At 41.7% G+C, this 27,500-nt stretch overlaps 1 protein-coding gene and 1 long non-coding RNA gene across 2 annotated transcripts in view; one reads left to right on the top strand and one right to left on the bottom strand.

Annotated features, from left to right (window-relative positions):
- Positions 1-1,154: 1,154 nt before the first annotated feature.
- On the top strand, positions 1,155-24,248 carry LOC138945312 (serine-rich adhesin for platelets-like; the record flags this gene model as incomplete). The annotated part of the gene is given in 6 exon segments (XM_070316729.1): positions 1,155-1,289; positions 2,211-2,397; positions 3,080-3,115; positions 5,086-5,195; positions 10,131-10,204; positions 12,169-24,248. Coding segments are annotated over 6 exon segments (6,177 nt in total), but the record flags the coding sequence as incomplete, so codon positions are not given.
- A 619-nt stretch (positions 24,249-24,867) lies between these two features.
- Positions 24,868-27,500, bottom strand: part of LOC138945308 (uncharacterized) — a 2,970-nt gene continuing 337 nt past the window's right edge. The window contains exons 2-4 of the long non-coding RNA XR_011448953.1: positions 26,912-27,047; positions 26,388-26,533; positions 24,868-25,865 (exon numbers count right to left, since the gene is read on the bottom strand). This is a non-coding gene — a long non-coding RNA (uncharacterized lncRNA). The remainder of the gene's footprint in view (positions 25,866-26,387; positions 26,534-26,911; positions 27,048-27,500) is intronic.

Raw genomic sequence — 27,500 nt, forward strand, 5'->3', positions numbered from 1 at the left:
ATATTTTCCTTTTTATATTTAGTCAAGTTTTGACTAAATATTTTAACATCGAGGGGGAATCGAAACGAGGGTGTGGTGTATGTGTGTGTGTCTGTGCGTGTGTGTGTGTGTGTGTGTGTGTGTGTGTGTGTGTGTGTAGAGCGATTCAGACTAAACTACTGGACCGATCTTTATGAAATTTGACATGAGAGTTCCTGGGTATGATTTTCCCGAACGTTTTTTTCTTTTTTTTGATAAATGTCTTTGATGACGTCATATCCGGCTTTTCGTGAAAGTTGAGGCGGCACTGTCACGCCCTCATTTTTCAACCAAATTGGTTCAAATTTTGGTCAAGTAATGTTCGACGAAGCCCGGACTTCGGTATTGCATTTCAGCTTGGTGGCTTAAAAATTAATTAATGACTTTGGTCATTAAAAATCGGAAAATTGTAAAAAAAAATAAAAATTTATAAAACGATCCGAATTTACGTTTATCTTATTCTCCATCATTTGCTGATTCCAAAAACATATAAATATGTTATATTCGGATTAAAAACAAGCTCTGAAAATTAAATATATAAAAATTATTATCAAAATTAAATTGTCGAAATCAATTTAAAAACACTTTCATCTTATTCCTTGTCGGTTCCTGATTCCAAAAACATATAGATATGATATGTTTGGATTAAAAACACGCTCAGAAAGTTAAAACAAAGAGAGGTACAGAAAAGCGTGCTATCCTTCTTAGCGCAACTACTACCCCGCTCTTCTTGTCAATTTCACTGCCTTTGCCATGAGCGGTGGACTGACGATGCTACGAGTATACGGTCTTGCTGAAAAATGGCATTGCGTTCAGTTTCATTCTGTGAGTTCGACAGCTACTTGACTAAATATTGTATTTTCGCCTTAAGCGACTTGTCTGTTTTCTTGTCTTTCAGTTTTGCTCATCGATCTTACCATAAAAACAAGAACTAAAGGTTATTCGAACGTTAAATTATTGACAAAACAAAACATTTACAATAATTAAACATTCCAATAACCTACAATTGTTGCTTTTTGATTCTGAATTTTGGAAGGTTAGCAGTCTATCTGGTTTTTTCTTCGATCGGAAACAAAACGGTAGAATCTAGTGTGACATCACGATCTGAAAACGTCACTCAATTCGTTTTGTTTCAGTGGCCTCGGCTCACCACTCTTTACGACAACCACAGTTTCGAGCGTGATGAAGACAAGTCTGACGTCATCATGATGTATGACACCGCCAATGACAACGCCAACGACCCCTACGGGGCGTACAAGTTCTACCAGCAGGTGGGTTACTGTTTATTCTTTTAATTTATCTTACTCCTCCAACTCATGCACCATCATCATCATTATCATTATGATCGTCGTCGTCGTCGTCATCATCTTCATTATCATCATCATCGTCGTCGTCGTCATCATCATCATCATCATCATCATCATCATCATCATCATCATCATCATCATCATCATCATCATCATCATCATCATCATCATCATCATCATCATCATCATCATCATCATCATCAACAACATCATTATCATCATCAGCATCATCAATTGTTTTCTAATTGCATTGATCCAGAATTCAACCTAAAGTTCTTATCAATTGAGCCAAAATAAATAAAAACGTTAGATTTGTCAGGTAATCGTTATCTTTGTTTTTCGCCAGCTGTGAACAACACACAATACGCTAAATCTTTAGAATTCGTGAACGGACACATTTTGATCGAGTCACAAACTTTGATATATGAGATGTGAAAATGTGGCCCAGACTAGTTTACAACCCCCTCTTTTGGCCCCAGCCTCCTCTCCTTACCACCCACAGCCTTTTTGTTTTAGGGAAAACGTTTTATTTATGACATTTTCTTTCTTTCGTTTTTTTCTTTTTTTTCTCTTTCTTTCAGTTTGGTGTGGTCAGCAAACAACTTCTTATCGTACAACATTCAACAAATGGACATTGAATAATTGCTCAAACGGAGAATTTTCATCCCTGTCAATAACATCAGACCCAACCAGTCGCTCTAACGGACAATAAAGGATCAACACTATAAGCTTATAGATTGTTGTTGATCCTAAACATGCTTATTATATATTATATCCATGAAACTGTTGAATAAAATACTGTTTGAACAAAACAGACAATACTTACTTTTCTGAGTGTGTGTGTGTGTGTGTTTTAATCTAAATTTGTTGTTTTGTTTCCACCAGCCAGGAGAGCGGAGGGCGCGGAGACCGGAAGGAGAGGTTCGCAGCAAAGAGGAAGGCAGCAGCGGAAGTGAGACCGGGTCACGTGAATCACTCAAGCGGAAGTTGTCATGCCGCGTGGTCATGGCGGTGTTTCTGGTCATGGTGCTCATCGCCGTTGTCATTGCAGCTATCGTTCTGGCTGTCCTGCGTGAGTGTTACTGTGTCTAGTGTTTGGTTTGCAGCGTGGTCCTGGAGAGACAGGTGTGTGTGTGAGTGTGTGTATGTGTGTTGTGTTGTGTGTGTGTTTGTGTGTGTATGTGTGTGTGTGTGTGTGTGTGTGTGTGTGTGTGTGTGTGTCTTTACGGGCTGTGTATGTTGATATATATGCGTCTATGTGTATGTGTGTGTGAGCGTGTGTGTGTGCATATATTATGTGTATATATATATACATCATCTGATGCTCCCAATAGGCTGTCTGTGAAGGGATACTTATTTCTCTCTCTTTCTCTGCTAAGAGATTTTAACAAATCTCAGAAGAAACTCTCTGCTGACTTTCAATTGTTTCTTTCACAATTTCTGATGTTTTATAGAATTTCTGTGTGTGTGTGTGTGTGTGTGTGTGTGTGTGTGTGTGTGTGTGTGTGTGTGGGTGTGGGTGTGTGGGGTAAAAGCTCTGGTTAATTGATTAATCGAAAGAAAATTCCTTAAATGTAAGAATACAACTACCAACATTTCCACCACCACCAACTACAACAACAACAACAACAACAACAACAACAACAACAACAACAACAACAAAAGAAGCATTTTTTAAAACAAACAAACAAACAAACAAATAAGCAAACAAACGAGCATGAACTAATTCGATTATATATTGTTTTATTTTTCAGTTACAAAAACTCCCTCAGCAGGAACTGAATCACCAGGTAACAGTCTTCTGTATCTAATGTATGGATGGCAGATCGTAAGACCACACAAGCTTGAACGGGTCTTATCATGCGTATTACTTTATGGCTGACCAAAAAACGATATTGCGTATGCGACTCTTGTAATTTCTCAAAATCTCCAATTTTATGCTGCATTGAGGTTTTGTTCTTCTTGTCTACCTCCCTTCTTTCTGTCATTTATACTAGGGTGTCTAAAGAAAAAGTACCCAAAAGACATTGAAACATCAGTACCGAGAAACGGAAAAACTAATATGTAAGTTAATACGCTAATATGTACCCCAGACCAAGAAACCTACAACAACTGAAGGCAAACATTCTCAGAGAAATCCAGAACATCCCACAGGAAACATTCCCCAATGTAATGAACAATATGGCAATGAGGATGCAGTCTGTCATTGGAAAACGGGGTGGCTATACATTGATCACGTGATGTGAAGAAACAGACGATCTCAACTGAAAGCTGTGAACTGGGGACAAAACTTCTATAAACTGACTACAATATCACGCAAAATTGATTTCAATAAAGTTACTGACTTGTCTGAAGTATTGAAAGAAAATCGGGTACTTTGTTTCGAGACACCCTGTAAGCTATATTCCTATGTATGATTTAGAGACACAGTTGTTGCACAGGAAAATGTGTTGTGCTCACCAACTCAGATCTAGTGAGGCGTTTATAAAGGATACGGTTAACACTCCTCTTGGATCTAAGATCTAGATCAGCACTTTTCAGCACGTGTACGGGAACGTGTACGGGTAACGTCATCAAATCTAGTTTGTACGTCACGCGTTTGCCAAGATCTGCAGTCTTGGCGGGACCAAAACAAGGTATGATTTGGAACATTGGAGCTTTAAAAAGTGAGTCACGGGTGACGCAATATCTACCCGTACACGTACAGGTCTTTGCTACACGTTCGATCATCTAGAACACTGCAATCAACACCCTGAGATTGATAGAGAATACTACATGGCTTGCTGTGTAGTACCAGATTTACACGAGTTGTTTTTTTAAATATTGAACTGCGAGCAAAAGCGAGCTGTTCACTATTTGAAAAAGCAACAAACAAGGCATGTAGTATTCTGTTTATCCTACATACTGTACTTACGTGTATTTTACTGAAAATGTCCTGCAGTCGAGGCAGCTAAATTGAAGACGCTTGTTTTGGAACCTCGATCTCTTCTAAAGCCTCGTGCAATCTATTACGTCAAAGCAGAGAAACGTCACTCTGAAAGTGTGGCGTGACGTGTTAGTTCTAAAAATTCATCGAGGGTAATTAACGAGCGCAATGTTTGTTTCTATAATGACGTTTGTCTCGGTGACTTTGGCATCATAAGCAGTGGAAAAACAAGTCCCTGCCAGACTTGCTTGACATGACCTCATTTACATGATATACACACGTGTGATTTAAACGATTATTATCTCACGGGTGTCTCTCTCACGTATGTAGGATACATTTTTTTTCTGAATGAAATTGTTTTTGCTGATTGACTCCAGTGGCTTCATAAACAATGACACTCTGTAGTGAAACCATACGGGCTGTGGAATTTTTGGTATATTTACAAGTGGAGTGATGGCCTTATCCCATGTGAATTCCGAATAGCTCTGAAATGTCGGGTACAGTGCAATATAATTTCTAGGGCTCTACAGTCTGTACTCGTGCCAATTTAGGATTTTTTAATGTTTGTCTCCCTCCTCAACATCTCAAATGTTGTGATAATGAGCAATGCTTGCATACGTTTTTTGTGTTTCTGTGTGTGGGGGGGGGGGGGGAGTATGTTTTAGAGTATTTCTGTCTCCGCCCCCCCTACCACCACCACCCCCCCACCACCACCCCTAGTTCTTGTTTCCAAATTGATATTTCCCCTCTGTCTATTCGATTCTTCTCTTTTTGTTTTTTGGTCGTATGTACTCCAGTAGATTAAATTGTGTATTTTTTCTCTCCTAATTTCAGCCGAAGCATTTAAGTCGTTAGTGCGCCTGGAAAATGCGACCTTCACACCGGAACTCGATGATCCTACAAGTCCTGAGTACCAAGATTTACAGAAAGAATTTTGTGAAGAGGTAAGAAGGGGTGTGTGTGTGTGTGTGTGTGTGTGTGTGTGTGTGTGTGTGTGTGTGTGTGTGTGTGTGTGCACAACTGGTGTGTGTGTGCGTGTGTGTGTGTGTGAGTGTGCGTGAATGGGTGTGTGTGTGTGTGTGTGTGTGTGTGTGTGTGTGTGTGTGTGATTTTGTCGGTATTTGTCTGTGTGTAAGTCTGCAGAATTTGATTGGATGCGCAAGGCCGCATGAGCATATACGTCTGTGTGTCTTTCTCTGTCCCTGCGTTTTGAGGGGTCGGGGGAGGGAGGGGGGAGGGTGAATTGGGTTTTGTTCGTGATTGTGGGGGCACGCACAAGCTCGCGATAGAGGTTTAAAAATGTGCATATTGATCGTTCAATTGTCTTTTCAATTATCTGCTCTTCTTTCTGCTTGCTTGTTTGTCTTTTTTGTGTGTGTGCATAAGATAAGTGTGCTTAATTAAGCCCTCGCTGAAGAAAAACAATTGCGGCTATAATAAATAACTTTAGCTCACCTTGGAGGGAGAGTCTCAAGTATTCAAGTTCACAAAGAGCCGCTTGATAAATTTGAATGACTGTCTTGCACAAGGTAATCCTGTAATCCTTATAAATTCCGGCATTTGGAAAACAGGTAAACTTGACACGAGAAAAAACGAAAGAAATAAAGTATAAAGAAAGAAAGAAGGAAAGAAAGAAGGAAATACAGTAGAAGGAAAGAAGTTAAAACGGAAGGAAAGAAAGAAAGAAATGCAGAAAGAAAGAAATGCAGAAAGAAAGAAATGCAGAAAGAAAGAAATGCAGAAAGAAAGAAATGCAGAAAGAAAGAAATGTAGAAAGAAAGAAATGCAGAAAGAAAGAAACCAAGAAGAACATAAAAAAGTATGGGATAGTTAAAAAGACGAAAATTAGATATATGAGAGGTTGGGGGCCCGGTGGAGTGTTGGGGGAGGGTGGGGGGGGGGGGGCGCTAGGTGGGATGAGTAGGAAGGGGTAATGGAGCTGTACGTATTTCTTGTGTTTAAATACTCAAAGGCTGAGTCACGAAGACGGAGATTTTAAAGCGGTAAGAGCTTTAGTTTCCTGCGACACTTGAGATGAATGTGTTGAAGTGTCTGTGTCATTCTCGTCTACAAAGTTCACCTTTGACATGCCCCTGCCCCTGCCGCCCCCACCCCCTTATTTGACGTGATGCATAGTATACAGCATCCTGAACTCAGGTCAAAATGAGTTCGGCTCATTCTCTCCCTGACAGGATGTCTTGAGTTTCCTTGTCTTGCAAGAAAACCTATTTTTTTAATTTTATTTTTATTTTTTTATTTTTTTTTACATATTTAGAGCTTTTTGTAATGTATTATTGATATAAGCAGATTCGCGATCGTCGATAATGATTTTTCATGGTGTTGTGTAATTTTTAAATTACAAAGGAATTGATTTGTACGACAGTTTCAAGGGAGCTATTTTTTCGCGGCTGTATTTACTGTGCAAACAACTCTAAATATGGCAAAAGTGTCACGTGATAATCAACCGTTTGGTTTCGGCGTTCGCTGAAGCAGACGATTTTTTTCTGTAGTGATGCAACCATATATTACGGTCTCCTTCCGGCTGCAGTCCCAAAATTTCGACTTGTTTTGACCTTAGAACGATGTCTTTATCATAACTGTGAAGAACAGAACGAAGATCACTGTCGAAGTCGGCCAATCTGCAATCATTTTCGTCTCGCGAACACTGATCTCAAATTTAGATCAGTGCTCGCGAAAAATATATATGGGAGATAACTTTGTATTCCTAGTTTTGATAAATTCGCGTAGGACTGTCGCGTTCGGTCAGGGAGAGAATGAGCCGAACTCATTTTGACCTGAGTTCAGGATGATTATACAGTTGAAACGTTTTCGTGAGCATTCTCACGCGGTGAACCATGCTGGACTTCCATTTCCAGTATTTCAAGACAAGATAGACTGCTAACGTTCCAAAATTCAGAACGTTTAATTGTTAACAAAACAAAACGTTACATTTACATTAAAGGCACAGTGCAGCTCACAGCCTTCGTTTTGCGTTTTTGTTGCAGCTGAGTGCATTTACAGTTCAAAAATCAAACAAACCCAAAACTACCCAACGACGACATCTGTGAAGCTCGACAGTTTCTTGTTCACGCGAGTGCATAAATTAACCTAGTTATTACGTGGTGTTTGGTCGGAGTTCGATTCAACTGAGTGATTCCGGCCTCCATTTTGTTTTACACAAACTCATGATGACGTCTGACATAGTTTGCTAGTGACGTGTCTTTTTGTGCATGATGTTGTGATCTACCTGATCTAAATTTAGATCCAAAAATAGGTCAAGACCAGCCGGGTCCGAGTACGAAATTAATTCGTAAAAAAATCGCAGTTCTTAACTCTTTGGGTGAAAGTCAATGAAACTTGGTAGTTCTTCTAATGGATAGCTGCCTGAGGTATGACTTAAAGCCCCAGGGGCTCCGTGCACCTAGATTTGACAAGTTCAGTACCTTTAAATTAAACGTTCCAATAACCTACAATTCTTTTTCCCCTTTCATTTCCATCCATTCACGTACACACTGATAGGCTTAAAAAGGCTGAAAGGCACAGTCCTTCCCATGTAAATGCTTCGGCTCAACGTCTAAGATCTGTCCAGCCTTTTGCATGAGATAAGACCATCCATCCGCATTGGGAGCTTTAAATACCTCAAATGTGACCCTCCACCACGGAATGAGTCGCATGTCACCTTTGCATGATTTTCATATTTTTACACTTTCCTAAAGAGTTTGTTATGCTCTATCCAGTGGTGAAAACCGTTTTAGAAAAGAGCGAAAACTGTTTGAGTTATAAGCCTGTGACTAAGGTGACCCTCACAGTGTTACCAGACACTCCTCGGACTTATATTAAGCCTAGCGCAGAACCGCGCGAGGTGACATGTAACTCATTTCGTGGTGGAGGGTCACAAATCAGCACCCTGACTGAAAACAAGAAAGGTATATTATTTGAACGTTATATTTATCACACAAGAAAACGTTACAATCACGTATCTTCAACCAATCGGTCTTTTAAGCGGACAGACAGACAAACACTTATAATACAGAAAATAAACTTATCTGACAAATTGTCCCGAAGCTAGCTCGGAGCTAGGACACAAGCTAGGACATAAGAGGACTGGGTGGCCGAGTGGTAACGCACTTGCGCTCGGAAGCGAGAGGTTGCGAGTTCGACCCTGGGTCAGGGCGTTAGCAATTTTCTCCCCCCTTTCCTAACCTAGGTGGTGGGTTCAAGTGCTAGTCTTTCGGATGAGACGAAAAACCGAGGTCCCTTCGTGTACACTACATTGGGGTGTGCACGTTAAAGATCCCACGATTGACAAAAGGGTCTTTCCTGGCAAAATTGTATAGGCATAGATAAAACAATGTCCACCAAAATACCCGTGTGACTTGGAATAATAGGCCGTGAAAAGTAGGATATGCGCCGAAATGGCTGCGATCTGCTGGTCGATGTGAATGCGTGATGTATTGTGTAAAAGAAATCCATCTCACACGGCATAAATAGATCCCTGCGCCTTGAGTCCGAGTCTGAAGATACGCGCGCAATATAAGACTTCATATAACATAACAAGCGAGCTAATCGCATCATAATTATATCATCAAGTTGTCATTAGCTCGCTTGTGTCTTCGGAGCGAGTTTCTGGGCAATTTGTCAGTTAAGTTTATTTTCTGTAGTATAAGTGTGTATCTGTCTGTCCGCTTAAAAGATCGCTTGATCGAAGATCAGTGAACGGTACGTTTTGTTTTGTAATAAATAGAACGTTTCAATAATATACTGTCCTTGTTTTTGATTCTGAATTTTGGAACGTTCGCAGTCTAATTTTGGAATATTAACACACTAACTGTTTCCTGTGCAGAGTTACATGTTTCATGAATTAATTTCTGAAATGAATTTAACAAGAACCCGTATTTGTACAGGAAGCAGATTGTTATTTTTTGGGTACGTGTGTCCGAGGGGAGGGACTGGCTTTTCCCATGTAAAACTCTGGCTATATTTAGACGTTGAATCATTTTCAGTAACACGATTCTGCATATGTGACCCTCCACCACGGAATGAGTCGCATGTCACCTTTGCATGATTTTCATATTTGTACATGCTCTATCCAGTGGTGAAAACCGTTTTAGAAAAGAGCGAAAACTGTTTGAGTTATAAGCCTGTGACTAAGGTGACCCTCACACTGTTACCAGACACTCCCCGGACTTATATCAAGCCTAGCGCAGAACCGCGCGAGGTGACATGCGACTCATTTCGTGGTGGAGGGTCACATATTGGAAGAGTTGTTCAGCTTTAAAGGTTGTGCATCTGACAAAGGTACTCCTCAATCATATTTGTTGTCGTCCCGTGCCAGCTTGTAATTTTACAGCGTGACATCCGTTTTGCAATTCGTCATCAACTCAGGTTTCAAGTTAAAGGCGCAGACCTTCTCGTGTGGACGATTCGGCTTACGTATCTGGCTAGGTTTGTAGATGGGATAAGGCCATTACTCTGCTCAGACATATACCCAAAATCAACTTCTTCTTCTTCTTCTGCGTTCGTGGGCTGAAACTGTACGAGTGGAATTTTACGTGTATGACCGTTTTTACCCCGCCATTAAGGCAGCCATACGCCGCTTTCGGAGGAATACCCCAAAATCAACAGTCGGACTACTTTCTATGCAGGGTGGTAGCATTTTTTTTTAATGAATTCATGTCTTTCTATGGAAAGCCGTCAAGATGTCAAGAATCCTAATCAAATTTTTCATTATGAAAATATTCATCAGAAGGTTTTCTTTTATATGCGTGCATGTGGAGTGAAGAATGATGGTCTTATCCCACGGGCAGATTGTGAGATATTGACCTTTTTTTTAACGAAAATGACTGTACCTTACAAACATACAAACCTATTTGTTTCAGCTGTTGGCTTCCTTACGAGCTTCGGATTCACCTGCCAAAGATGAGGAATTTGAGTGCGAGGTGACGGATTTTAGGTGAGAAAATGACCTTTGATGTACCTTCAGCTCTCAATAGATCACTGTCTCTGTGGGAGGGGATGTAGCTCAGTCGGTAGCGCGCTGGATTTGTATCCAGTTGGCCGCTGTCAGCGTGAGTTCGTCCCCACGTTCGGCGAGAGATTTATTTCTCAGAGTCAACTTTGTGTGCAGACTCTCCTCGGTGTCCGAACACCCCCGTGTGTGTACACGCAAGCACAAGACCAAGTGCGCACGAAAAAGATCCTGTAATCCATGTCAGAGTTCGGTGGGTTATAGAAACATGAAAATACCCAGCATGCTTTCTCCGAAAGCGGCGTATGGCTGCCTAAATGGCGGGGAAAAACGGTCATACACGTAAAAGCCGTGGGAGTTTCAGCCCATGAACGAACAAACAAACAAACTGTCTCTGTCAGCTGTCTGTCTGCGATTTTATTTTTATTGACGTTTTGTATGAGTAAGCATGTGTGTGTGTGTGTGTGTGTGTGTGTGTGTGTGTGTGTGTGTGTATGTGTGTGTGTGTGTGTGTGTGTGTGTATGTGTGTATGTGTCTGTGTGTGTGTGAGTGCGTGTGTGTGTGTGTGTGTGTGTGTGTGTGTGTGTGTGTGTGTGTGTGTGTGTGTGTGTGTTGAAAAAGGGTGAGAAAGACAAGGTGGCAAAGCCCGTCCCTGTATGTTACATCTTGGCTGACTTAGCTGGCGCAGACACACACAGACACAAACACACACACACACACACACACACACACACACACACACACACACACACACACACATACATACACACACACACACACACACATGAACACACACGCACGCACAAACACACACACGCACACACACACACACACACACACACACACACGCACGCACACACACACACGCACACACACACATGAACACACACACACACACGCACACACACACACACACACACACACACACACACACACACACACACACACACCTGCACACAAAGAGACATAGGGATTTAAAGAGTTTTCTTTACAACCTAGTGTAATACTGAGTTAACAAAAATATCTTGTTGCTTCAATGCAATGTACTGTTTCTTTCATTTTTCTGCTTTTTTTTATATTTAGTCAAGTTTTGACTAAATATTTTAACATCGAGGGGGAATCGAAACGAGGGTCGTGGTGTATGTGCGTGTGTGCGTGTGTGTGTGTGTCTGTGTGTGTGTGTGTGTAGAGCGATTCAGACTAAACTACTGGACCGATCTTTATGAAATTTGACATGAGAGTTCCTGGGTATGAAATCCCCGAACGTTTTTTTCATTTTTTTGATAAATGTCTTTGATGACGTCATATCCGGCTTTTCGTGAAAGTTGAGGCGGCACTGTCACGCCCTCATTTTTCAACCAAATTGGTTGAAATTTTGGTCAAGTACTCTTCGACGAAGCCCGGGGTTCGGTATTGCATTTCAGCTTGGTGGCTTAAAAATTAATTAATGACTTTGGTCATTAAAAATCGGAAAATTGTAAAAAAAAATAAAAATTTATAAAACGATCCAAATTTACGTTTACCGTATTCTCCACCATTTGCTGATTCCAAAAACATATAAATATGTTATATTCGGATTAAAAACAAGCTCTGAAAATTAAATATATAAAAATTATTATCAAAATTTTTTTTTCGAAATCAATTTAAAAACACTTTCATCTTATTCCTTGTCGGTTCCTGATTCCAAAAATATATAGATATGATATGTTTGGATTAAAAACACGCTCAGAAAGTTAAAACGAAGAGAGGTACAGAAAAGCGTGCTATGCAGCATAGCGTAACCACTACCCCGCTCTTCTTGTCAATTTCACTGCCAATGCCGTGAGCGGTGGACCACGAGTATACGGTCTTGCTGCGTTGCATTGCGTTCAGTTTCATTCTGTGAGTTCGACAGCTACTTGACTAAATATTGTATTTTCGCCTTACGCGACTTGTCTTTTCTTTCCAGGAAAGGGAGCGTGGACGTCACTTACGTCCTCCGACGAAAAAGTAAAGGAACTACTCCCCAACAGAATTTCAGCGAACTTCAGAAATTTATCGCCCAGTTCATGAAGAAGAAGGTAGAATCGGGAGTGTTCGGGCGGTATGCTGTGAATACGTCAATCGTCTGTGGAGCCCACAACGTCGATGCAGATATCGATGCAAACAACTGTGGCACAGTGCCACCCGTGGTGCCAAAGTCATCGTCTACCACCATCGCCACTACACCATCGTCTACTACAGCTGCTACCACATCAACTACAGCAGTCCCACCTGCAACAACAACAACAACACCAGTATTAACAACAACACCGACGTCAACATCAACAACAAAAGCAACTACGACATCAACAACGCCCTTGCCCACCTCCACAACCGTAGTCCCTACTACATCAACAACGACCCCTGTGGTGCCCACTAGTTCAACATCTACAAGCACTATTGTACCGAGTTCAACAACTACTAGCACATTTGCATCTTCTACCACTTCCACAACAACTACTACTACTGCTACTACTACTCCTATTACTACCACTACTACAACATTTACCGTGCCACCACCGACAACTACCTCGGTGCCACCCACCACCACAACCTCTTCAACAAGTCTGTCCACGAGCACTGCTACTTCTACAACTGTTCTTCTCTCTTCACCTATACCTACAACCCTTGCACCCGCAACAACAAGCACCCTCGTACCTGCCACAACAACTGTTGAGGCGCCAACTACAACATCTACAACAATGGAAGCAACTTCCACAGCAGCAACGACTGTCGTTGCACCTACTACAACGATGGAAGCAACTACTACAATAACAACCACTGTTGTTGCGCCTACTACAACACTTTCAAGTAGTATTGAAACCACGACAACAGCAGCAACTTCTGTTGTACCGACGACGACGCTAGATACTGCTACAACAGAAACGAGCACCCCAGTCCTCGATGTGCCTAGCACAGCATCCACAATCGCTGTTGAACCTACCACCACCGCCTTTGCGACCTCAGCAATGTCCTCCTCCAAGCTTTCTTCAGTATCACCTTCAACAACAGTCTCCGATACAACCGTTTTTGCGACAGCATCTATGGCTCCAAGTACCACAGAACCAACAAGCGTTGTAACATCTGTTATGACAACTGCGGACTCAACAGCTATTGCTACATCTGATATGACAACAGTGGACTCAACAGCTATTGCTACATCTGATATGACAACAGTGGACTCCACAGTTATTGCTACATCTGACATGACAACAGTGGACTCCACAGTTATTGCTACATCTGACATGCCAACAGTAGACTCAACAGTTATTGCTACATCTGACATGACAACAGTGGACTCAACAGCTATTGCTACATCTGATATGACAACAGTGGACTCCACAGTTATTGCTACATCTGACATGACAACAGTGGACTCCACAGTTATTGCTACATCTGACATGACAACAGTGGACTCAACAGTTATTGCTACATCTGATATGACAACAGTGGACTCAACAGCTATTGCTACATCTGATATGACAACAGTGGACTCCACAGTTATTGCTACATCTGACATGACAACAGTGGACTCCACAGTTATTGCTACATCTGACATGACAACAGTGGACTCAACAGTTATTGGTACATCTGACATGCCAACAGTAGACTCAACAGTTATTGGTACATCTGACATGACAACAGCGGACTCTACAGTTATTGCTACATCTGACATGACAACAGTGGACTCAACAGCTATTGCTACATCTGATATGACAACAGTGGACTCAACAGCTATTGCTACATCTGACGTGACAACAGTGGACTCCACAGTTATTGCTACATCTGATATGACAACAGTGGACTCAACAGCTATTGCTACATCTGATATGACAACAGTGGACTCAACAGCTATTGCTACATCTGACGTGACAACAGTGGACTCCACAGTTATTGCTACATCTGATATGACAACAGCAGACTCAACAGCTATTGCTTCATCTGATATGATAACTGTAGCCACAACTATGGCTCCTACCAGTTCTGTATCAGTGTCAGTAGTTGCCCCTTCAACAGAAACACCCACCACTATATTCTCCACGGAAGTTCCTTCTTCTACAACATCCCTGATGATGGCACCGACGACTATTGTTGAGGACAGCACTACAGCGACAGGCACTACTGCAGTGGTGGGAACTTCTGTGCCCACGACACCATTCCCTGACGTCGTATCGGCGACAGGAGGAACAACTTCTGAAACAACATCCTTGTTTATCGAAACTTCTTCTGACTTCAACACACCTCAAAGCACTCAGCTAGAGACTAATGAACTTTCGTCACCATTTTCTACAGATGCATTTTCAGTTTCATTTTCTGCATCTGAAACCACTCCTATAAATTCTGACGTACTGACGACCGCATTCTCTGACACCGATTCCGTGACAGAGGGAACACCCGCTGAAACAACATCCTTGTCAATCGAGCCCTCTTCTGCGTTCGACACACCTCAAAGCACTCAGGTTGACACTAATGAACTTTCGACACCATTTTCTACAGATGCATCTTCAGTTTCATTTTCTGCTGAGGCAACTACAGCTGGGGGTTCTACTCTTGTATTTTCGACTGACACACTAACCACGGCTTTGGCAGCTGACGCGTCAACCACAGACTTCTTGACAGTCGCACCCTCCTCGTCGTTATTTGTAGTAGATGCATCTACTGCGTCATTTAACACTGAGCCTTCTACTCCCCTGACAGAGTCATCCTCCGTTAGTCTTGCCCCATCGTCAACGGAATCAACTATCATGACCACATCCGCTGCCATGCCTACGCCTGGCATTTTCAACACAGCAACGGTAACTGCTGAACCAACCGAAGCGTCACAACCAGTCAGTGCTCTTCCTTCGTCAACAGCAACGTCGATGTTTATGGCCACGCCGACTGCAGTTTTCACAACAGATGTTACGGCTACATCAGTAGTGTCTGCTGGACCATCTACACAAACACCTGCCACTGACGCGGTCTTGTTGACTACAGACTCTCTCTCACACGTGCCTGCTTCGTCCATGAGCTTTGAGTCTGTTTCCCAGACAGCCATCAGTGACTCAGAGGCAGTGACGACAGCTTCTTCCATTGGTGGAGTGCCTCCTACAGTTACAGACGAATCGTCCACACAGTTGTTCACTGCTGACTCTTCCATGGTTCCCACATTTTCAGCAAGCGACGAGACTGCATCAGCAATGACAAGTGTGTTGGCCACCACTGTTGCTCCCACAGTATCATCCTCAGAGTTTGTAAATATGCCAGTCACTGACACCACAACCAGCGGCCTTGTGACCATGCCGACACCCGGAATGACAACTGAAGAAGGAACGACTGATTTTGTGACTCCATTGATGCCTTCATCTACAGATTCAGAGATCACACCAACAGGATTGGAACAGTCTGATCAAGCCACTAGTTACTTAATGACAAGCCCTGTGTCAGTTAGGGCAACAGAGTCTTTAGGTGCAACAGCCTCCACCATTACTTCAGAATCAACTAGCGTCTTACCTGCATCGATGTCCACAACGAAAGCAGCTTCGTCTTCCATGTCTAGCACCGAGGTCATGACTGATTCCCTCAGCGCATCTCTATCAGTGCAGCCAACCGATTCCTTCAGTGTTTCACCATCAACTTCGGCGGCAAGTGGAGAAGCAACAACTGACGTGTCTCAAACACCCAGTTCGCTGTTGTCTACAGAAGTAATGGGGACTGGTTCGTCTGATATATCATCAATGTTTGCAACCGAAGCACCATCAGATTTCTTTACTTCATCAGATTCTTCTTTGTCAACAGAAACCATGGTTAGTTCACCTTCGTCAGTGGCACTGTCACTATCTGAACCAGAGATGACTGCCTCAACCAGCATTCCAGCAGTTTCTGCATCGGATATGGTTACAGATTCATTTACCATGCAGACGTCTAGTCTTGCAATGGACGCTGCAAGTGATTTGGACACTAGTGGAATGTCGACTGTCGGACTTACATCCATGACTGATTCGTTCACTTCCGTCACGGGGACAAGTATGACTGAAGCAATCAATGGTCCCTTCAACACTGTCACACCAGAACTGGGCACTGAAGGGGTTACTCATTCCTTCTCTGGCATGTCAAGCGTTCCTGTTTCACCAACCTTGACTGATGAACAGTTTTCGTCAACTTTACAGCCTGCCACCACTGCACCAGTAGACACCATGTCTTTAATGACAACAGAACCAGCAAGTTCTGTTTCTAATATGGCGTCATCTTTTTCCTCAAGTGAACCAGGGATTGATTCTCAAACTCCTGGTATAACTACTGACACTTTGAGGACAACCTCACCTGAGGCAACTGTAACAATGGGGACGGACATGTCTTCAATTTCACCAGGAGAAACGGCTCCTGTGACTACATCTGCAACAGTGTCAGGAGATATGACATCTATGACGACATCTGCAACAGTGTCAGGAGATATGACATCTATGACGACATCTGCAACAGTGATAGGAGATATGACATCAACAGTTTTGTCTTCAACTAGTGACACTTATACTCCTTGGGAGTCAACAGCGCCAACCTCTGACTCTAGTGTGATGATTAGCTCTCATACAGCTGGTGAGGGTTCAGTTTCCATGTCCACCACAAACGAGTTTGCTTCAGTATCGTCTGCGATAGTGAGCGATGTTTCAGAGTCAGTCTCTCCAACCATTGATGTTTCAACACCAGCTTCTGCAGCCACTGACGTCTCTTCTCCGTCACTTTTGACATCTTCTGATGTTATTTCACCATCAGCATCCACAGCTGCTGGCGTTGCTTCAACATCAGCTTCAGTAGTATCTGAATCATCCCCTGGTGTTGCTGATGTCACTCAAGAGTCGACATTGGTTGCGGCTGATATGATGATTGCGTCCTCATCTTTGGGATCTGATGTTATTTCAACACTACCCTCAACAGCCTCTGACGTTACCTCGACGTCATCTACTGTCTCAATGACGCCATCACCAGTGTCTGAAGGTGTCGAAGCGACATCAAATGGAGAGATGATGTCATCAGCGTCAAGTCCCAAGGATTACACCAGCCCATTAGCCGCACTGTCAGGGCAAATATTCAACGGCTTTACTGATACAAGTTCATCAAAAGCATCATCACTACAGCCCTCGACAGGATCGTCTGATATCTCCTCGACAGTGTCGGACACTATGCACAGCACGGGATCAACGGAATCTCTGTCATCTGTGACACAGGGTGCTGCAGGACCACCTGGCCTGGATTCCCCGACGTCGTCGTTTTCCGTGTTATCTGATACCTCAGCCACCACTGGGACCACAGGATCTTCCACAGCTAGCCAGGCCTCGTCGTCAGTAGCTGATGCCCTAGCATCGTCTTCCATGGGCGTGTCAACAAATGAAATGACCGGCTCGACAGTGAGTGTAATAGACACGACGCCATCATCTGCAAGTGACTTGTCACTGTCATCTTCATCTGCTTCTGTGACAGTCGATGCAACACCTGTTTCTGGATTTGATGTCTCGACGTTATCAACGTCTGCTGTGCTTGCATCACAATCAGAGACAGTGAGTCCATCATCTTCTGTCGTTTAATCCTCTGTTCTTTGACACGAAATCTTCAACTATGAATCTCGTGCTTTGTCATTCTTGCCATTAAAACAAAACGGCCCCACTTCGTCACATTGACTGACCCATGACTTGCTTTTCTTCATTCTGTATTTGCCGTTGGGGAATGGAATTTCAGATTCATTGAAAGTCCAGCGAACAATTTAAACGAGGCCCAAAGCATATCTCATTAGGTGACACAAGAGAATTTTGTTTTCAACTATTGTTGCTGATTAGAGTTCAACAGGTTGGGTGGTATGCCCCATACGTTGGGGAACTTTTACTTGAAGTAGTCTTTGGCTAAAATAATGACCTTTTGTGCGTTTCATGCCTTTCATAATGAATTTTAATGAGGCATACACAGAAAGAGATATTCATGGTTGAGTGTACAGATATCTGCGAGATCTGTGTTACATGGTTCGCCATGCAAGCCGCCTTGTGTACTTTTGTGTCTTGTATGACATTATTGGATCAAATTTGTATTTTCGTCGAGAGGAAAGACGTGAGAGCCTGCAGGTACGCAATTCATTCATGATGCCTAATGCCTGATCAGAAGGCATGAATCATCACACTTTTGAAAAGAAACAACCCTTGTTGTATGTGCACGATTGTGAATTACTTCATCAAGCTGGAATAAAAGATTTGGTAATTGCTGACAGAGCTCAGAATCGACTGTTGCTGACTTCTTCTTCTGCGTTCCCGTGACAGTTGCTTACTAAATTACTAGCTAAGCTTCTGGATGTTTGTTTGTGGATTAGTGAGACTGCATTAGACCTGTGAGCAACGAGACAAGTGTAGCCTGTTTGTAGGACGCAGGTGGAACTCTTTTCGACATTTTTCTTGTTCTCATACACAGGAAACCAAGCGTTTATTCATGTCTTAAGGGCCAAGTTATACCTGCACGGAGTCAGCGGCACAGACGACGCACTGCAGATATGGATTATGACGAGTACTTTGCCTGTTTTCTTTTCATGCAGCGTGTAGCGGGCTGTAATAACCTGCAGTGCGTTGTCTGTCCTGCTGAAATTACATAGGTGAGCGCCGGGCAACATACCGATTGTAAAACACTGCCGAGTGACTTCTTACTGCTTCCTTTATGGTAATGTGTATAACAGTGAGCGAGAGTCGTGCTTTAATGAGAAATGGATTTTTTGATGCAAGAGCAAGAAAGTGTCACATGTGTCAAATTATGTGTTTTTACATTGTCATCGATAGACACAGAAATGGAGTAAGGACAATGTGTCAGCTTTACGGTTTGCATATATTGGAGGTATTATAGCTGCATAAGCTTACAGACAAGACGAACAGCAAGAAATTATCATGTTTTTGTACGCAGGCGGCAATGTTTATGGACTGAACTATTTTATGAAACATATGTGGCGAATGACCGTACTGGTGATATTTACCTTGAATGTTCACCCAGACTGACATGTTGTTGTGTCCTTTGCACGGCGTTTGCTGTTCTCTGACGACCCCCTCCCCCTACCTTTCTGCCTTTCCCCAACTTTTCCGTCCCCCGTCCCCCTTCCATCCCCTCCTCACAGACCCACAATGTTTTGGGGCGAAACTGTAAAAGCAAAAATATAAGATATGTGTGTTGAATGATCACACTTGCCACTTTTAGCTTTGATTTTCACCCATGTCTATGCGCCTGTTGCACTGCGGCGTATGTGGTTATCGAATAACCCCCTTATTTTGTGCAAAACGAGTTGTATACAATATGCTATACATGCTGTTTGGTAAGCTGTACATGTGCTACGAGAGACTTCTATGCATTGGTTCCCACGTTTGAGGTGCAGCCAAAAGGGCACATGTGTTGAAGCTATTTTCGTATTTTCGCATAGCACGTACAAATTATACACCAGTGACATTGCATAACATTTTCATGGCCACAGAACGTTGACGCCATAATCAATGTGGAGAGATTAAATCATATTGTAAATGGCTTAGAACAGTTACAAAACAATCTTGCTTGGTCTGAATATGTCCATTTAAACAAAAACTCTTGCTCACTCTTAATTCAATGTCTATTCAGACTTGAAGTTTTGAAAGATAATTCCCAGTCTAATTCAAATTCGTGACTATAAGTCAAAGTAAAGACTTCAAATACAAGCTTTAGCTATTGATTCCTTTACGTAATTAGCCAACGAAATCAAAATGTTTCCGAGCACACGTGATTGTGTTGCGGATTTACTTTGGTGGTACGTTCATATGTCTCGAGAAATTATTGGGAGGTCCAAATCTCTACATAAATGTGTATGAGTGTGTGTGTGTGTGTGTGTGTGTGTGTGTGTGTGTGTGTGTGTGTGTGTGTGAGTGTGTGTGTGTGCGTGCGTGCGTGAGTGAGTGCGTCCATGCGTGCGTGCGTGTGTGTTTGAGCTCCTTTTCGTACGCTTTGTTGAGAGAGAAGGCCGATGAATGCGCCTTTAAATATTTTGTGTGGTGGTTTTTCTTTCAAACGGACAGAGAATTTCAATTAAACAAACACATTACTTTCATAAAGATACTATGGTGCCTAATAAGATGTAAAGTTATGTGTGTATGTTTAGATTTTGCACTCAAAGGATACAGAAGATGTTATTGTAAAAAGCCAGGAGTACCCTTTTTGTGACAAAACATGGTGTGGTGTGGCATTATGTTTTGCGTGAGAATATAGAATGCATATTTCACTGTTCTTTAGCAACAGAGCGTTATTGACAACGATCTTAATGGTTGACATTTTTATTGATGTTTCATAATCAAAAAACAAGACATTTTATTGGAACGTTCAATTATGACAAAACAAAACGTTACTGTCACTGAATAAAAAAACAAGAAAGGTAGGTTGTTAGAACGTTTGTTATTGACAAAACAATACATTCACAAACATGTGAATGTATTGTTTTGTCAATAACAAACGTTCCAACAAACTACCTTTCTTGGTTTTTGATTCTGAATTTTGAAACGTTGGCGGTCTCTTTGTTTTTGGAGTTACAGTCACTGATCTTCGGCCCAGCCGTCTTTTCAGTGGACAGACAGACCAACACTTATAATACCAAAAAACAACTTATCTGACAAATAGTCCAGAAGCTCGCTTCAAAGACACAAGCGACACAATCAGAAGATCAGTGACTGTAACGTTTTGTTTTGTTATAAGTTAACGTTCCAATAACATGTCTTTCTTGTTTGTTTGATTCTGAATTTTGGAACGTTGGCGGTCTCTTTGTTTTTGGATATCTGCTCATTGATGTTTCATGTTGACGAGCGTAAAAATGAGCGAACTAAATGAGTTGCCGGCCGACTGACTGTACATATTTTTTCATGGAGTGATGGGAAGCCTCCGGCATTTTGAAGCCCGTCTGCAATAATTAAGACAATGGACTGATTGCTCGTGTTTTTGTTGTGTTTTTTTTAAACTTTATTGTTCAAGAAAAACAAAATGCAGCGAGTAAATGAATGAGTCGAAGCGAAAGTGAGTAACAGACATTCTTACGAAATGAAAGGTTTTTTTATGTTTTAATTATTGGCAAGCAATGTCCTTGAAGTTCTTTCATCTTCGGTTGGCTTCTTCATTATTTGTTGCTCATTGAATCTCCTGTTTTTGGTGTTTTTATTCGTTGAAACCCGAGTAATTTTGTCAACAGTATGTTTGCGTTTGTTTCTTGTTATACTTGTTTGGCTTCATTTCAGAATTGTGTGACATGTCATTTCAGAATTGATGACATGTACATTGATATGTGCACATTTGTTGTATCAAAAGACACAAAGGTCAACTTATCTCCGCCATCCTCTTACACACACACACATACACACACACACAAAAACACACACACACACACACACTTACACACACACACATACACACATACACACACATACACACACACACACACACACACAATATATATACACGCACACACACGCACACACACGCGCGCGCTCTTAAACATACGTACGCAAGTGTAAAAGTACATTTAAATTCTCTTTGGTCCAGCTCCCCTTTTTTCTTTTAAATACTATCATTTATTTTATTGTGCGCGCCACATGTATTGCGAAATCCTTACCAACCAAGACGGTGACAGAAAAAACCCAAGACCATGAAATAAGAAACATGCCCTTCCACTGCACTCACTGTGGGTCTGATTAATGACTTTGATGTTCTTCATATCGAGACATCAGTTCAAACACAAGTTCCTCCTTGTGAAATGTTCAGAGCACCATCACAAATCTGCCCAGGGTTTACATTTGGTAAGAGTCACATCCACATGGACACATACCCCAAACTCAAAAGCTTGGCTTCTTTTTCGAACAGAGTGATCATAATTGTGTGCTGCATTCATTGCTCCAAGTCTGATTTTAATTGGACAACAAGAAATTCCTTCGATAGGAAAAACACCCCCGTCAAAGGGAAATAACCTTCTCAGTTGGTGGCAGTGAGAATGGTTATTTCCCTTTGACCAACGGGGGTGTCCGTCTATAAGTCCTTGTATAATTTTAATCCACCAATAACTCCCTAACCGTGTGTTTGACTGGTCCCAATTTTTGTACGGACCGTCTCAGGAATATATAGAACCTGTTCACCAAGTTTGGTGACGATCGGTCCGTTCATTCTTGAGATCTACTTGCGAACACAAACACAAAACACCGCCACAAACACATCGAGTGAAACCTATACACACCCTATACCGGGGGTGTAAAGACGACTTCGGGACGTTTATACTTCACGAAGCTCACTACACGAAGCTTCGTCACTGTTTTGTCTGTAAAATGACTGAGCGAATTCAACTTCTGGCTCATAAGACAGGCCTGAACTGACACCAGTGCCTGCCCGTGGAATTAATTCAGCACCGTCACTGTTTTGTCTGTAAAATGACTGAGCGAATTCAACTTCTGGCTCATAAGACAGGCCTGAACTGACACCAGTGCCTGCCCGTGGAATTAATTCAGCACCGTCACTGTTTTGTCTGTAAAATGACTGAGCGAATTCAACTTCTGGCTCATAAGACAGGCCTGAACTGACACCAGTGCCTGCCCGTGGAATTAATTCAGCACCGTCACTGTTTTGTCTGTAAAATGACTGAGCGAATTCAACTTCTGGCTCATAAGACAGGCCTGAACTGACACCAGTGCCTGCCCGTGGAATTAATTCAGCACCGTCACTGTTTTGTCTGTAAAATGACTGAGCGAATTCAACTTCTGGCTCATAAGACAGGCCTGAACTGACACCAGTGCCTGCCCGTGGAATTAATTCAGCACCGTCACTGTTTTGTCTGTAAAATGACTGAGCGAATTCAACTTCTGGCTCATAAGACAGGCCTGAACTGACACCAGTGCCTGCCCGTGGAATTAATTCAGCACCGTCACTGTTTTGTCTGTAAAATGACTGAGCGAATTCAACTTCTGGCTCATAAGACAGGCCTGAACTGACACCAGTGCCTGCCCGTGGAATTAATTCAGCACAAAATGATCACTCTGCCCAGGAAGCAGCAAGGCTGTTGATTGTGTGTATGTGTCCCAGTGGATTGATGCTTTCAAAGTCAAGTCAAGTCAAACAGTTTATTTACCAAATGCAAAGCACAGGATTTTGTTATGGTGTATGCATAAAACTTCACACTCCTTCCACACGCATATATCATAATAACTATGTACAGATAAAGTGTTCAATTTCACTGGGCCTATTACGTGTGTATACCAACCAGACAGTTCAAAACGGACTGGTTGTTCTGTTAGCTCCAATTTGACAGGAGTAATCACAGGTTGCATGGATAAAGGTAAATGAATTCCCTAAAAATCATATCTAAAAATATAGTCATCAATATAATAAATCCGAGTACATGCTAACACAGTTATTCAATGGACACAACCCTTACATCTATTAAGATATTTCGTTTAACCCCATGCTAGATATTGGGGAGATCTGCAGTATCTATGATATAATAGTCATAAATTATATTCCGTGCTTGCTTATACGTGAGGAGATGTGTGTTTGTCACGATTGTAAAAATATTACACGTGAAGAATTGTGTGTGTTTGACACGATTGTTAAAGCATATGGGACTCAACAGTTTTAAGCCATTTCAACGCTTGTTCCTTTCGTACAGAGTATGTTCGGGACTAAAGCTGTATCACACGCTTAGAGTTTATTTTATTTTGTATACGATTCGCTTAGTGTGTACAATGTGTTGACAAATACAGTCTGTGTACATTTAAGGCAACAGAATAATGTTGTTAATTTTGTTATGTTTTATTTTCTAACTTCATCGGTAAAATAATCAAAATAATGATTATGTTAATCTCGAATTCTGGAAGCTTATTTCAGCACGTTTTATTCCTAAACTGTGAAAATATACGCACGCGATCCTTATTATTATGACACTTGCAGCGTCCACCATCATAATTGTTATGTTGACTCATATGTAATGACAAATAAATGTAAATAAAATATTTTTACTGACGTGGCCTGTATGTGTGTGTGTGTGTGTGTGTGTGTGTGTGTGTGTGTGTACTGTGTGTGTGTGTGTGTGTGTGTGTGTGTGTGTGTGTGTGTGTGTGTGTGTGTGTGTGTGTGTGTATGTGCGTGTGTGTTGTATGAGTGTGTGGCAATGCAAGTGTGTGTGTGTGTGTGTGTTTGTGTGTGTGTGTGTGTGTGGGGGGGTGGGTGCTTGTGTGCGTGTGTGTTTGTTTATTTGTGTGTGTGTTTGTGTTGTATGAGGGTATGTATGTGAGTGTAGGTGTGTGTGTGGGAGTGTGTGTATGTGTGTGTGAATATGTGTGTGTGTGTATATATGTGTGTGTGTGTATGTGTATGTATGTGTGTGTGTGTATATTATATGTATATATATATACATACATATATATATGTGTGTGTGTGTGTGTGTGTGTGTGTGTGTGTGTGTGTGTGTGTGTGTGTGTGTGTGTGTGTGTGCATGCAGTAGATCTTACCACCCTGTGCATGCAGCAAATATAAAATTAATGTCTGGACTTTGTTTTCACAAACAGAAACTGTTGGAAAAACCGCTTTTCTTGGCTCTTGAAAGAAAAAATATACACAAATACAACAAATCGACAAATAATATTTTTGTTCTTGATGCGTTTAATATGCAGATTTACATAGACAGTCACTTCTGAAATCAACTGGAAGCAGCCACGCTCTTAATGCATGGCGTGTGTTTAAAGTTGAAGGATGTCATTATTCCATAATGTAGCCCGAACACACCGTTATCTTTTGTGGTGAAGATGCTTGCTCACACCGACGTCAATCAGTCTGAGTCACTAATTCATCAAGCATGCTGCAAGAAGATTGGATCTGAATACTTAATTATTCCACTGAATTGTTCTGTGCATCTAGCGAAGTTGGCCTGTCTTATGGAGGGGACGTTGTTGAAATTTCATTGTCACTTATTTATCAAGCATGCTGCCAGAATATTGGATCTGAATATTGAGCTATTTCATAGAAAAATTGCAATGTGCATCCAGCGAAGTTGGCCTGTCTTATAAAATCGAAGTTGTTGAAGTTTCGTTGTCACTTATTTATCAAGCGTGCTGCCAGAATAGTAGATCTGAATACTGAGCTATTTCAAAGAACAATTGCTTAGTGCATCCAGCGAAGTTGGCCTGTCTTATGGAGTCAAAGCTGTTGACATTTCATTGTCACTTATTCATAAAGCATGCTGCCAGAATATTGGATCTGAATATTGAGCTATTTCATAGAAAAATTACTATGTGCATCCAGCGAAGTTGGCCTGTCTTATGGAAGCGAAGTTGTTGAAGTTTCGTTGTCACTTATTTATCAAGCGTGCTGCCAGAATAGTAGATCTGAATACTGAGCTATTTCAAAGAACAATTGCTTAGTGCATCCAGCGAAGTTGGCCTGTCTTATGGAGTCAAAGCTGTTGACATTTCATTGTCACTTATTCATTAAGCATGCTGCAAGAATATTGGATCTGAATATTGAGCTATTTCATAGAAAAATTGCTATGTGCATCCAGCGAAGTTTGCCTGTCTTATGGAAGAGACGTTGTTGAAGTTTCGTTGTCACTTGTTCATCAAGCATACTGCCAGAATATTGGATCTGAATACAAAGAAAAAAATTATGAGCATCCAGCGAAGTTGGCCTGTCTTATGGTTGTTGAAAAAGTTCGAACTCGAACTCGAACTCGAAAACTTTATTATGGAAGGATACTATTAATAATATTCATCAAGTATGCTGCAAGGATACACGAAAGCAAATACCATCACCCTCGTCTCGATTCCAAGAACACCGGAATAAACAGTCTAAACTTGACAAAATGCAACAAACAAGAAAAAGGTAGTTGAATCAAAACGAACCTTTCGCTTTAATTTAACCAAACACAAAATGAAGTATTCACAAGAATATGTTGTTCTGTCTGTGACTGAACGAATTTGAAATGAACTAGAGGCATAACTCTATTTTAATGCATACACCATGTGCAATGAAGTAGGTGCTGGTTTTGCGGAACCAATATCCTGGCGCCTGAGAGAATAAAATGTTCAAACACTAAAATGAGCAAGCGAATTTCATCCTCAACGTTGAAATTACTAATGTTTTTGTTGTTGTTGATTTTCAACGAACCTGTATGGCTCTGTTGGTGGCCTCAAAAAGCTAGAGGTCAATCTGACAGCAGGGGAAGGGCCCGGGACAGAAGAAATCCGGGAACTGGTTGTCAGAGGGACAGTTCATCTGTAAGCACGTGCGTGGCGGTCCGCTCAGCTCGCACCCTGTCAGTGGTAGACGTTAGGGTGAATGGTGGGTAAGTTGGGGGTGGGATATGTGTGTATGTGTGTGTGTGTGTGTGTGTGTGTGTGTATATATATATATATATATATATATGTGTGTGTGTGTGTGTGTGTGTGTGTGTGTTTGTGTGCGCATGGGCGTGCAAGTGAGCATGTTAAGGAGTGAGTGATTGAGGGAGGGAGAAACACACACACATGCACGCAAACACACACTCAAACACACGCACACCAACACACACCAACACACACCAACCCACACACACACACACACACACACACACACACACAGACACACACACACAGACACACACACACACACACACACACACACACACACCCCACCCCACACACACATCTTACTTATCTGGTCTGTAGTGGTAGGAGTAGTTGGTGTTGTCATTGTCGTTGTCGTTGACGTTGTCGTGGAGGGTTTGCGATGATAAGGAGGACGACGATGACGAGATTTACTGCAAAGCCATCCGTTTCCGCCCTCACTCTGTCATGTAAAACAAAAATGATCCATGTAAATTACATCGCCTTTATCATTATTATTTGTTTTCCCCAGGCCCTGTGAATGTCACCAACATCTATGAATAAAGAAAACATCAAGATAATAGATAAAAAAAACATACATTTTGGATAATTATGTCGAAAGCTGATCAAATACCACTTGTTGAAAACAAGCTGTTGAGAACGCAAGTGTGACTTGTTTGCTTGTGTTTGTTTTGTTTATTTTTATTTTTGTTTTGTTTTTACAGAAAAATTACTGCTAAACAAAGACCAATTTGCTGAGATTTTTGTTTGTTTGTTTGTTTGTTTGTTTGATTGCTTTCTTGTTTTCTTGTTTGTTTGTTTGTTTGTGTATTTGTTTGTTTTGTGTAGTGTTCCTCTTGTTTGTTTGTATGATTGGTCGTGGTGTATGTTTTGTTCGTTTGTCTGGTTAATTTCT

Source organism: Littorina saxatilis, linkage group LG13 (assembly GCF_037325665.1).
Source record: "Littorina saxatilis isolate snail1 linkage group LG13, US_GU_Lsax_2.0, whole genome shotgun sequence".
In the NCBI taxonomy this organism is placed as follows: domain Eukaryota; kingdom Metazoa; phylum Mollusca; class Gastropoda; order Littorinimorpha; family Littorinidae; genus Littorina; species Littorina saxatilis.